Source organism: Salmo trutta, chromosome 16, assembly GCF_901001165.1.
Source record: "Salmo trutta chromosome 16, fSalTru1.1, whole genome shotgun sequence".
Taxonomy (NCBI): domain Eukaryota; kingdom Metazoa; phylum Chordata; class Actinopteri; order Salmoniformes; family Salmonidae; genus Salmo; species Salmo trutta.
In genome coordinates, this window is record NC_042972.1 from 58,358,171 (window position 1) to 58,372,574 (window position 14,404).

The 14,404-nt window shown below is 40.8% G+C and overlaps 1 protein-coding gene across 1 annotated transcript; it reads right to left on the reverse strand.

Moving 5' to 3' along the window:
• Window positions 1-788: 788 nt before the first annotated feature.
• Window positions 789-13,711, reverse strand: nfs1 (NFS1 cysteine desulfurase). Its single transcript, XM_029695095.1, has 13 exons — window positions 13,384-13,711; window positions 12,871-12,947; window positions 12,570-12,686; window positions 12,400-12,483; window positions 12,013-12,165; window positions 11,715-11,808; window positions 11,463-11,597; window positions 10,186-10,343; window positions 9,738-9,843; window positions 9,319-9,400; window positions 2,473-2,556; window positions 2,194-2,283; window positions 789-1,870 (listed from the first exon to the last, which is right to left on the reverse strand). The coding sequence occupies exons 1-13, from the start codon at window positions 13,475-13,477 to the stop codon at window positions 1,807-1,809; spliced, it is 1,338 nt and encodes a 445-aa protein (XP_029550955.1). The 5' UTR covers window positions 13,478-13,711; the 3' UTR covers window positions 789-1,806.
• Window positions 13,712-14,404: the final 693 nt, after the last annotated feature.

Here is a 14,404-nt window from a genome sequence, read left to right on the forward strand (position 1 = left end):
TAACCAGGGCCTGGTTTCCCAAGAGTATATTATGGCTAAGATCATAGTTAGGACTATTGAATGGTTCTAACAATTAACTTAGCCATAAGATCCTTATGGGAAACTGGGCCAAACAAGATTGGTAATTACTAGCAGCAACATTTGCTAAAAACAGAACAATTGCACTTCTACGTACTGTAATTCTTCAGATTAGTAACATCACAGTAGTTAGCTAGCTAAACAACCAAAACAAGACAGAACAGCGAACCTAAATGTTTCCCCACAACCGTTCTAAACTTAAACCATGGCTAGGATCAGAGTGGTAGTTAACATTATATATAGCCTGTTTGCTAAAAACATAGCTAGCTACCCCATTTGGGCAGGCCAACCATCTAAAATGCCGATAAAAAAACGACGCTGTTAGCTAGCTAGTACTAGCTAACCATTCATTCTCGCTATAGTCCCCGCATGTCTGCAGGATTATATTTCACTGGTGGATAACAATTTCAACATTAGTGGCATTTGTTTGCTGTTTTTTTTTTTGTCCTTACCGAAATATCTGTTAAAAGATCTTTATTTTATTTTGTGATGCGTTCTCTCCATTCCGTGCTCTTCTCTCTTCTTGTAGCTGGTAGTAAAATGTCGGTCGCGCGACGAACTCGAATGGTGACGTAGACCTTCTCAGCTCTCATATAATACCGCCATCTAGTGGACTCAAACATGTTTTAGACAACATTTTATATCTTTGTCAAAATACTATAATTCAATCAGAGCATGTGTAGAATAATTTAAGAAGCAACATAACATAATTCAGGGTCAGGCCGAGTCAAATGTTTATTGGAGCGCTAGCTACAAACATATGCATGTATGTATACATTATGTGAGATTAGATTGCTGTTGGACATTATGGAAAGACATTTTGGGAAGAGTAATGAGTCTGCTGTGCTATCTGCTGCATGTACAAAGCAGAAACAACAAGCGCTGTAAATGTTCAGTCACGGTGGTGGTAGATTACACTGATGTCATAAAACAGCTGGCCATGTAAATTGGTTTGCATACTTCCCTCACAATAAATACTCAAATCAGTTTAAATGAAAACATGCAAGATTCATACAAACAATGCACATTTTGCCAGAGACTATACAAACCAACTGGGGAGAATTTCCATTATTGGAAGACTATTAACCCACAAGATTGGCATTCAAATTCACACATTGAGATGAGGGAAATATTTGATCAATTTCCTCCTTTAGTGACATGAAATCTGTACTGTTGACTTTAACCTTGTTGTATGTTGTCAACGTATAATGACTTATCCATGAACTAAATGGAATGTAGCACATGCTACATGAATTAACCATTCTGTAACTTGCTCTCAGTCATGAAATCCCATGTTCAAAGCAGCTGATACATTTTGTTAACTACTTAAGAGCACTTGTAAAGAACAGGAAGGCATGCACACAAATTTATGCTCCCAATTCAATGCTTTAAGGGACTTTCTGTTCTTTATAAGGTTTCTTTATTAGCCCAGCACCTACATTTAAGGATGTGCGTATGAATACAAACTTTTCTAACTACTTAAGGGCACAATATATGCATCAATAATAATAATAATAATAATACTTTGTCAAATACAAAGGAACAAATTATTCAGGTCTGCAAATACAAAATCTAGTCATAAGCCTACACTAAAGTAAGTCAGGAAGTTGTGCGTGTTTCTTGACAGTATAACTAATTACTAGTCATCACAGGAGTGGCATAGTATGCAGCAAACTAAACAAGTTTACTATTCACAATGCTCTTAGGTATGTTTCCTGAAGGCTATCTTTAGTGCTGCGTCCATTTGATGCTCTTCAGATCAATTCCTTCTTGCACCATCTCCCACAAGGGGCTGAAGAGAAAAAGAAGTTGGACAACAATGAATACATTAAACTATGAGTGCATTTCTAATATTGCAAATTAAAAGGCTATATATTATAAAGTATTTCATTAGATCATCAACACTATGTGTACAAAAAATATTACAATTTCTTTCCACCAGTAAATTCCTAGTTAAGTGACATTCAGCATGTACATTTTGCGGTGGTTTCCTAGACACAGATTAAGCCTAGTCCTGGACTAAAAAGCACGTTCAATGGAGATTCTTCATTAATCTTGATTTGTAGTCCAGGACTAGTCCACTTTATGTATGCTATTCTACTCTTTTTCTCTCACCTCATCTCTCTCAGGCGTTTGACCTGCTGAATGCACTTGTCCGCTGTGTAGTCCACTTCTGCCTCTGTGCTAAATCGTCCGATTCCAAATCTTCAGGTATTTGGAGTAACAACAAAAACAGACTAGGTAAAACACCAAAATAATACCATTCAGCTGCAACATGTTATTCTTGACCCTGCTCTTTTGTAATTAGGAATGATAAAAAGGAACATTTAAATCTTTCAAATCCCATGACCATCCATTTGAGCTTCTTGAGTTGTGTTCCTAACCGTTACTCACCTGATTGAGGAGTGGGCCAGGTCCTCATCTGTTCCAATAGCTCTCAAGACATATGAAGGCTCCAATGAAGCAGAAGTGCAGGCACTGCAGGAAGATATCATCAACGTACAGTATTTTCATGTGGATCCAACTTAATAGCTGTTAATCTATTTTATATACACTACTGTTCAAAAGTTTGGGGTCACTTAGACATGTCCTTGTTTTTGAAAGAAAAGCACATTTTTTTGTCCATTAAAATAACATCAAATTGATCAGAAATACAGTGTAGACATTGTTAATGTTGTAAATGAGTATTGTAGCTGGAAACTGCAGATTTATGGAATATCTACATAGGCGTACAGAGGCCCATGATCAGCAACCATCACTCCATTGTTCCAATGTCACGTTGTGTTAGCTAATCCAAGTTTATAATTTTAAAAGGCTAATTGATCATTAGAAAACCCTCTTGCAATTATGTTAGCACAGCTGAAAACTGTTGTGCTTATTAAAGAAGCAATAAAACTGGCCTTCTTAAGACTAGTTGAGTGTCTGGAGTATCAGCATGTGTGGGTTCGATTACAGGCTCTATTCTTGTTGAGAAATTGCCAAGAAACTGAAGATCTCGTACAACGCTGAGGCAAGATAGCGCCGGACAAGGCAGACGTTTTACGGGCCCACAACCGGTTGTGTTTGTTTGTTTATTTGCATTGTTTAACTTATTTTTACAATTATTTTGTACATAATGTTGCCGCTACCGTCTCTTATGACCAAAAATAACTTCTGGACATCAGGACTGTGATTACTCACCACGGACTGGCAGAATTATTTTTTTCCTTTGACAAGGCCGACGCGAACGATATACTGCTTTCTCAGGAACAGGTCGAGATCCCAGTGATATGCGTGAAGAGGCGGAGAAAAAGGGTCCGGATGGCGGGCTGCCTTCTGAGAATTCGTAGGCAATCTAATAAACCCCCACTTCCTTCCATTCTGCTAGCAAACGTGTAATCTTTGGACAATAAACTAGATGACTTACGCGGAAGATTAAACTACCAATGGGACATTAAACTGTAATAACTTACGCTACACGGAGTCACGGCCGAACGACGAGACTATCAACATACCGCTTGGCAGGTTATACTCTGCACCAGCAGGACAGAACAGCAGCATCTGGTAAGACAAGGGCCGGCGGACTATAAGGAAGTCTCGAGGTAGAGTATCTCATGATAAGCTGTAGACCACACTAACTACATCGAGTTTTTGTATTTTTCGTTGCTGTTAACATACCACCACAGTCAGAGGCTGGCACGAAGACAGCATTGAATGAGCTGTATTCCGCCATAAGCAAACAGGAAAACCCTCACCCAGAGGAGGCGCTCCTAGTAGCTGGGGACTTTAATGCAGGGAAACTTAAATCCGTTTGACCAAATTTCGATCAGCATGTTAAATGTGCAACCAGAAGAGAGAGAGAGAAAAAACAACAACCTCTGGACCACCTTTATTCCACACACAGACGCATACAAAGCTCTCCCTCGCCCTCCATTTGGCAAATCTGACTATTATTCTATCCTCCTGATTCCTGCTTACAAGCAAATATTAAAGCAGGAAGCACCAGTGACTTGGTCAATAAAAGTGGTCAGATGAAGCAGATGCTAAACTACAGGACTGTTTTGCTGGTACAGACTGACGGGATGCTGGCCTTCTAGGCAGAGTTTCTCTGTCCAGTGTAGAGGTCAACCGATTATGATTTTTCACCGCCGATACCGATTAGTGGAGGACCAAAAACCCCGATACCGATTAATCGGCGTTGTTTTTTTGTTGTTGTAATAATGACAATTACAACAATACTGAATGAACACTTATTAACTTAATATAATACATCAATAAAATCAATTTAGCCTCAAATAAATAATGAAACATGTTCAATTTGATTTAAATAATGCAAAAACAAAAGTGTTGGAGAAGAAAGTAAAAGTGCAATATGTGCCATGTAAAAAAGCTAACGTTTAAGTTCCTTGCTCAGAACATGAGTACATATGAAAGCTGGTGGTTCCTTTTAAAATGAGTCTTCAATATTCCCAGGTAAGATGTTTTAGGTTGTAGTTATTATAGGACTATTTCTCTCTATACGATTTGTATTTCATATCCCTTTGACTATTGGATGTTCTTATAGGCACTTTAGTATTGCCAGTGTAACAGTATAGCTTCCGTCCCTCTCCTCGCTCCTACCTGGGCTCGAACCAGGAACACATCGACAACAGCCACCCTCGAAGCAGCGTTACCCATGTAGAGGAAGGGGAAAAAACTACTCCAAGTCTCAGAGCGAGTGACGTTTGAAACACTATTAGCGTGCACCCGGCTAACTAGCTAGCCATTTCACATGGGTTACACCAGCCTAACCTTGGGAGTTGATAGGGTTGAAGTCAAACAGCGCAATGCATTGCGAAGGGCTGCTGGCAAAACGCACAAAAGTGCTATTTTGAATGAATGCTTACGAGCCTGCTGCTGCCTACCATCGCTCAGTCAGACTGCTCTATCAAATCATAGACTTAATTATAACATAATAACACACAGAAACACGAGCCTTAGGTCATTAATATGGTCAAATCCAGAAACTATCATCTCAAAAACAAAACATTATTCCTGTTACATTGCACAACCTTCAGTGTTATGTCATAATTACGTAAAATTATGACAAATTACCCAAAGTGTTGCATATACCCTGACTGCGTGCAATGAACGCAAAATGACACAATTTCACCTGGTTAATATTGCCTGCTAACCTGGATTTCATTTAGCTAAATATGCAGGTTTAAAAATATATACTTCTGTGTATTGATTTTAAGAAAGGCTTTGATGTTTATGGTTAGGTACAGTCATGCAACGATTAAGCTGTATTTGTTAGGAAGAAATAGTCTTCAGTTCGCAAAGAGCCAGTCGGCCCAAACGGCTGAATATACCATGACTCTGTTGCACAGAACGCAAGAGAAGTGACACAATTTCCCTAGTTAAAATAAATTCTTGTTAGCAGGCAATATTAACTAAATATGCAGGTTTAAAAATACACTGCTCAAAAAAATAAAGGGAACACTTAAACAACACAATGTAACTCCAAGTCAATCACACTTCTGTGAAATCAAACTGTCCACTTAGGAAGCAACACTGATTGACAATGAATTTCACATGCTGTTGTGCAAATGGAATAGACAACAGGTGAAAATTATAGGCAATTAGCAAGACACCCCCAATAAAGGAGTGGTTCTGCAGGTGGTGACCACAGACCACTTCTCAGTTCCTATGCTTCCTGGCTGATGTTTTGGTCACTTTTGAATGCTGGCGGTGCTTTCACTCTAATGGTAGCATGAGACGGAGTCTACAACCCACACAAGTGGCTCAGGTAGTGCAGCTCATCCAGGATGGCACATCAATGCGAGCTGTGGCAAGAAGGCTTGCTGTGTCTGTCAGCGTAGTGGCCAGAGCATGGAGGCGCTACCAGGAGACAGGCCAGTACATCAGGAGACGTGGAGGAGGCCGTAGGAGGGCAACAACCCAGCAGCAGGACCGCTACCTCCGCCTTTGTGCAAGGAGGAGCAGGAGGAGTACTGCCAGAGCCCTGCAAAATGACCTCCAGCAGGCCACAAATGTGCATGTGTCTGCGCAAACGGTCAGAAACAGACTCCATGAGGGTGGTATGAGGGCCCGACGTCCACAGGTGGGGGTTGTGCTTACAGCCCAACACCGTGCAGGACGTTTGGCATTTGCCAGAGAACACCAAGATTGGCAAATTCGCCACTGGCGCCCTGTGCTCTTCACAGATCAAAGCAGGTTCACACTGAGCATGTGACAGACGTGACAGAGTCTGGATATGCCGTGGAGAACGTTCTGCTGCCTGCAACATCCTCCAGCATGACCGGTTTGGCAGTGGGTCAGTCATGGTGTGGGGTGGCATTTCGTTGGGGGGCCGCACAGCCCTCCATGTGCTCGCCAGAGGTAGCCTGACTGCCATTAGGTACCGAGATGAGATCCTCAGACCCCTTGTGAGACCATATGCTGGTGCGGTTGGCCCTGGGTTCCTCCTAATGCAAGACAATGCTAGACCTCATGTGGCTGGAGTGTGTCAGCAGTTCCTGCAAGAGGAATGCATTGATGCTATGGACTGGCCCGCCCGTTCCCCAGACCTGAATCCAATTGAGCACATCTGGGATATCATGTCTCGCTCCATCCACCAACGCCACGTTGCACCACAGACTGTCCAGGAGTTGGCAGATGCTTTAGTCCAGGTCTGGGAGGAGATCCCTCAGGAGACCATCCGCCAGCTCATCAGGAGCATTCCCAGGCGTTGTAGGGAGGTCATACAGGCACGTGGAGGCCACACACACACTACTGAGCCTCATTTTGACTTGTTTTAAGGACATTACATAAAAGTTGGATCAGCCAAATCCAGACCTCCATGGGTTGATAAATTGGATTTCCATTGATTATTTTTGTGATTTTGTTGTCAGCACATTCAAGTATGTAAAGAAAAAAGTATTTAATAAGATTATTTCTGTCATTCAGATCTAGGATGTGTTGTTTAAGTGTTCCCTTTATTTTTTTGAGCAGTGTATATGAATTTTGGCCCATTCCTCCTGACAGAGCTGGTGTAACATTTTCTATAGTATTGAGGTCAGGGCTTTATGATGGCCACTCCAATACCTTGACTTTGTTGTCCTTTGGCCATTTTGCCACAACTTTGGAAGTATGCTTGGGGTCAGTGTCCATTTGGAAGACCCATTTACGACCAAGCTTTAACTTCCTGACTGATGTCTTGAGATGTTGCTTTAATATATCCACATAATATTCCTTCCTCATGAAGCCATCTATTTTGTGAAGAGCTCCAGTCCCTCCTGCAGCAAAGCACCCCCACAACATGATGCTGCCACCCCCGTGCTTCATGGTTGGGATGGTGTTCTTCCGCTTGCAAGCCTCCCCCTTCTGCCTCCAAACATAACGATGGTCATTATGGCCAAACAGTTCTATTTTTGTTTCATCAGACCAGAGGACATTTCTCCAAAAAGCACTATCTTTGTCCCCATGTGCAGTTGCAAACCGTAGTCTGGCTTTGTTCTTCCTTGAAGAGCGGCCTTTAAGGTTATGTCGATATAGGACTCATTTCACTGTGGATAGAGATACTTTTGTACCTGTTTCCTCCAGCATCTTCACAAGGTCCTTTGCTGTTGTTCTGGGATTGATCTGCACTTCTCGCACCAAAGTACATTCATCTCTAGGAGACATAATGCGTCTCCTTCCTGAGTGGAATGACGGCTGCGTGGTCCCATGGTGTTTATACTTGCGTACTATTGTATGTACAGGTGAACGTGGTACCTTCAGGCGTTTGGAAATTGCTCCCAAGGGTGAACCAGACATGTGGAGCTCTTTAATATTTTTTCTGAGGTCTTGGCTGATTTCTTTTGATTTTCCCATGACGTCAGGCATAAAGGCATCGAGTTTGAAGGTAGGCCTTGAAATACATCCACAGGTACACCTCCAATTGACTCAAATGATGTCAATTAGCCTATCAGAAGCTTCTAAAGCCATGACATAATTTTCTGTTTAAGCTGTTTAAAGGCACAGTCAACTTAGTGTATGTAAACTTCTGACCCACTGGAATTGTGATACAGTGAATTATAAGTAATAATCTGTCTGTAAACAATTGTTGGAAAAATGACTTGTGTCATGCACAAAGTAGATGTCCTAACCGACTTGCCAAAACTATGGTTTGTTAACAAGAAATTTGTGGAGTGGTTGAAAAACTAGTTTTAATGACTCCAACCTAAGTGTATGTAAACTTCCGACTTCAAGTGTGTGTGTGATATATAAAAAAATATATATAAAAAAATATATATATATAAAATTTAAAAAATGGATAGTCCCACTAAGCGCAAACCAGATGAGACGGCGTATCACTGCAGAATGCTGTGGTAGTCATGCTGGTTAAGTGTCATCATACCTCATCCTCCATGCTTCATGGTGGGAACCACACATGCGGAGATCATCCGTTCACCTACTCTGCATCTCACAAAGACACGGTGGTTGGAACCAAAAATCTCAAACTTGGACTCAGACCAAAAGGACAGATTTCCACCTATCTAATGTCCATTGCTCGTGTATTCTTGGCCCAAGCAAGTCTCTTCTTCTTATTGGTGTCCTTTAGTAGTGGTGTCTTTGCAGCAATTCGACCATTAAGGCCTGATTCACGCAGTCACCTCTGAACAGTTGATGTTGAGATGTCTGTTACTTGAACTCTGAAGCATTTATTTGGGCTGCAATTTCAGAGGCTGGTAACTCTAATGAACTGATCCTCTCTGCAGGATACATTTTCCAGATAGACTGACCTTCATGTCTTAAAGTAATGATGGACTGTCGTTTCTCTTTGCTTATTTGAGCTGTTATTGCCATAATATGGACTTGGCATTTTACCAAATAGGACTATCATCTGTATACCACCCCTACCTTATCACAACACAACTGATTGGCTCAAACGCATTAAGGAAAGGAATTCCACAAACTAACAAGGCACACCTGTTAATCGAAATGCATTCCGGCTTCCTCATGAAGCTGGTTGAGAGAATGCCAAGAGTGTACAAAGCTGTCATCAAGGCAAATGGTGGCTACTTTGAAGAATCTCAAATATATTTTGATTTGTTTAACACTTTTGGTGACTACATGATTCCATGTGTGTTATTTCATAGTTTTGATGTCTTCACTATTATTCTACAATGTAGAAAATGGTAAAAATAAAGAAAAACACTGGAATGAGTAGGTGTCCGAACTTTTGACTGGTACTGTATATAAATAAAAGCATCTAATAACTCTTTATTTGCTACTGACCTGCCGGATGATAGAGCAACATCCTTCAGGGCCATCAACAGACTCTCTCCCTCCACGTAGGCAAAGGACAAATTAATGCATCCTGTGTCAGACAAAGATTCAAGTTAATAATAGAGCATCAACATTTAAGGAATTCTTCACCAATTCATCAACTGACTAAAGTACAATCCACAAACGTATGCGTTTCACTTCATCTGTAGGCATATGCAAAATACTATTGCTCTAATGTGATTATGATAATGTACAGCACAGTACTTGATTTAACTCATACACAACTCATAAGGAATAAAGGGACTTATTTAACAGATTACCAGCCAATTACATCTAATGATTATTATGAAAAATATGAATTCCACTTCCACCCACTTATATGCCTGTGTCTATTATTCTGTCCACAAATCCCTTGCTCTGCGCTTCACCTGGGTATCTTTGCTCTGGATCACCATTCATCACAACATCAGGGATCTCTGACATGATTTTGCGCACAAGGCGGTTTGCCAACATGGACACCCGGCTGTGATCATACTGGAAAGGAGAAAAGATCAATAAGCAACAAAAATAATAATAAGTTAACTTATTCTTTCACTATAAGGAATACACTACTACGACAGTAAACACTTCTAATTTACCCATCAACACAACATGCAGCAAAAAATATGATGGAACCTTTCATATAATCCAGTGGGGATTGGTCTAATAAAAGAACATTATCAGTTTGCTGTGCAAGCCTCAACATTCCGACTGTTTTTTCCGATGTCTTTTGAGCTCAAGTAAAATAAAATAAAAAAACAGTAAAAACAAACAGAAGCAAGCATTGATGAACAACATCCTGTGTAAGTTTGTTTCAGGCAATAATGAGTTGTCTACCTCTAGCTCCTGCTGGGCTATATCACAGGCTGCTCCCAGTCCCACAGCCAGAGGAGTGGGCACTGTCCCTGAGCGAAGCCCCCTCTCCTGGCCTCCACCATTCTGCAGTGGCTCCATTCGAACCCGGGGCCGGCGCCGCACATACAGTGCCCCGACCCCTGTCAAATCATAAACATACTTCACTTGTAATTATTTATAGGTCACTCAATTGCTCACACAGTTCTTACATAAACACCAACAATTAGGTCCCGTGTGGCTCAGTTGGTAGAGCATGGTGTTTGCAACGCCAGGGTTGTGGGTTCGATTCCCACGGGGGACCAGTACGGGGGGGGGGGGAAATGTACGCATTCACTACTCTAAGTCACTCTGGATAAGAGCGTCTGCTAAATGACTAAATGTAAATTTAATTAACCTGTTGGGGCTAGGGGGCAGTATTTGCACGGCCGGATAAAAAACGTACCCGATTTAGCTAGCCGTGATATGTACTCAGAATATTGCAAAATGTGCTTTCGCCGAAAAGCTATTTAAAATCTGACACCGCGATTGCATAAAGGAGTTCTGGATCTATAATTCTTAAAATAATTGTTATGTATTTTGTGAACGTTAATCGTGAGTAATTTAGTAAATTCACCGGAAGTTTGCGGTGGGTATGCTAGTTCTGAACATCACATGCTAATGTAAAGAGCTGTTTTTTTTATATAAATATGAACTTGATTGAACAAAACAGGCATGTATTGTATAACATAATGTCCTAGGAGTGTCATCTGATGAAGCTCATCAAAGGTTAGGGCTGCATTTAGCTGTGGTTTGGTTTTTGTGACATATATGCTTGCTTTGAAAATGGCTGTGTGATTATTTTTGGCAGGGTACTCTCCTGACATAATCTAATGTTTTGCTTTCGCTGTAAAGCCTTTTTGAAATCGGACAATGTGGTTAGATTAACGAGAGTCTTGTCTTTAAAAATGGTGTAAAATAGTCATATGTTTGAGAAATTAAAGTTAAAGCATTTTTGAGGTATTTGTATTTTGCGCCACGCGATTCCACTGTTTGTTGACTAGGAGGTTAAAGGAGTTTAATATGTGGCTGGACAAAAGAGTTCACTCAATGTAATAGTCAGGCTTGGGGTCAATTCCATATCAATTCAGGAATTAAACCGACATACCAATTACATTTTCTCTCCTTGCTTTTCAGTGATGAAAACAGGAATTTCAGTGTTGTTCCTAAATTAAAATGGAATTGACCCCAACCCTGATAGTATCTGATATTCAACAATGTACCTTTGGGACCATATATTTTGTGCCCGCTGATGGACATCAGGTCTACCTTCCAGTCAGATACATTGATGGGGATTTTTCCCACAGCTTGAGCTGCATCAGTGTGGAAGAACACGTTCCTTGACCGGCAGATTCGACCTGGAGAAGTGTGTGTGAAAATAATAGCGGATTAATAAAGATAAAACAAAGATAAAACGAAATGTCTCAATTTCATAGTGGATATACTTCTGAATCTATTTAGGCTAAAAAGGTTACCTATGTCTTCGACAGGCTGCCTCACACCAATCTCATTGTTCACAGTCATCACAGACACCAAACTTGTGTCTTGACGAATTGTTTCCTCCAGTAGCTGTAAAAAATAGCAATATTTTTATATCAGCATGTGAGGTATTCAAGACATGCAAACGTATTGAAGAAATAGGCCATGAGAACTTAACAATTTATCTTATTCTTGGTACAAGAGCAGATTGTGGAGTGGATTCATATAATGGGGCTGTATAAAACATAGCACGTCTGCCACATTTAGATAAAACAACCAAACAATTGAGCTTGCCTGTAGGTCAACCAAGCCATTAGTCTTCACGGGAAGATAGGTTATGTCAAAGCCCTCTGCCTCCAAGACTCGACAGGAGTCCAGCACACACTTATGCTCCGTCTGAGTGGTGATCACATGCTTCTTCTTGGATTTGTAAAATCGGGCCACACCCTAGGAGGAATGCATTGTATGAAGAAACAAAAACAACCACTCAGTTCCTTTTCCTCTTAATTGTTAGCATGTATCCTCATTTACAAATAAATTACACAGCAGAACAGTTGACTGACCTTAGCTCATTCTTATGTCTTAATCTTTCCATCAGCTGGCAGTTCTCGGCATGTATTATTCACCCTCCCAAATCCTTGCCGTTAATCTGACTACTAAAGCGGTAAAAGGGAGACTTACTTTGATTGACATATTATTGGATTCAGTGGCACCACTTGTGAACACGATCTCACGAGGATCTGCAGCAATCAGGTCTGCCACTTGCTGTAAGGATAAATCAAATGAAGATGTTAGCCTTATCATCGAATGACATGATGCAACAGCTATTCAATTAATTGTAAATTAATTACCTTTCTAGCTTTTTCCATTGCACTTTCACTTTCCCAGCCATATGCATGTGTTCTGGAGTGAGGGTTACCATAATAATTAACTTGATAGGGAAGCATTGCATCCAGAACTCTTGGATCCTAGAGTCATGAGACAAAATATATTGAGTTGAAGATTCTGTGCTGGTGGCAGTTCAAAAAGATGGCATTAGATCTTATTAATTCGCTTCAATGCAATGTTTTACAGATTTGACATGCCACCAGTTTGGTATAATTATCGTGGGAGAGGCTATAGGCTGGCAGCTAACGTTAAAGAGCCACATACCATTGGTGTTGTTGCTTGAAAATCCATGTACAGAGGTCGCAACTCATCTTTCTCCAGTTCCCTACTTTTGATCAATTCTGTAAAAACACCATAATATTGTGTCATTTGGGTCCAGAAAGCATACACATTGATCTGTGAATTCATTGGAAAACGTCTCATATGCATTCAGGGCAGAAAGACCCTGTCACACGGATGTTATGTGACGGCATAAAAGTTGGGGAACTGGTTACAGCAAGGATGTCACATTCAAAACAACTGGAAAATCGGACAAATACGATCTTCAAGTCGGAAAACCTGAGCTCTAAAGAGGCCAGAGTTCCCGAGTTGGATGACCGTTGAAATCGATTTTTCCTAGTCGGACCTCGTTTTTTCCAAAGTTCCCAGTTATTTGAAACACGGCATTATCTAACTAACTCGCTGCGTCACAGAATACGTATCGTTAGCTCGTGAGCTAGCTAGATGATAAGTAGCTAATAAGACATTGTGTAAAAAAAGGCGCAGAAACTAAAATACCTCTCGCAACAGCATTCACAGAATAGTTCATTCGGTGGCTTGGGAACCCTCGCATGGATCCCAGAAGCTTCGTCGTAACAGTCTTCCTCATCATCTTCACAGTAGGGTAATGCTTTGCCTACCTTGCTATACAGTTGTAGCTAACCTTCACCAGTGACAAACTAGATTCGCAGCGAGGAAAATAAGCTTGCAGATCTTTATGTTTGCCTGGTTTTGTGAGACCCAGGTATAGCAATGTACTGGATTAACAGGTTGGTTTATTATTAAAACGCGTCAAATCCTTGTCGACACAGTCATGTGAGACATCGCCAAAATGGCAGCGAGGGAGTTATATTAACCTGAGCCGCGGTGCACCGGTCTATGGCCAGTGACGGGAATGGGCAAAAGCGGCGAGGGAGGAGCGCCATTCTCAAATCGAACAGTAATCTGCACCGCTTGGTCATGTTGTCAACAAGGCAGCATTGTGGATCGTCCAGAAACATACAACATCTCTTTTCCATAAACTATATGTTCGTATTTTCATTGGGAAGGTAGATAAAGCCTTTATATGAAAAACATTCACTTTTGCAGGAGTAAACACATTCCATACTATGGAATGCCATTTGGGTCTTTGCGTGTCAAAAAAAGATACACATCAAATAACCCTGTTTGACGTTTCAAATAAGCTTGTTGACCAATCAGGACCGGAATATGACTGCACGTGACATAATTTAACACTTTCATAACGTTTTTACGTAGTTATTACACATAGATTACACTATCCCTCGTATGTCATATGTCACTGCGATTCACTGATACGTATGTTATGATGCTGGTAAAGTTTTGTCTTGCTCACTTTCTGCGCTTGAGCTCAGACACACTTCCCCAAACTCTGGGACAGTGCTGGAAATAAAAAAAAAAGGTAGCTAGCTGATGCATGCAAATAATGTTCTTCCCCAAAAACATTGCAAAACGACATAATCTGTTTCAGTAGTTATAGTTAACTAGCTAACTATCTAGCTGTCATAATCTAAAATACCCC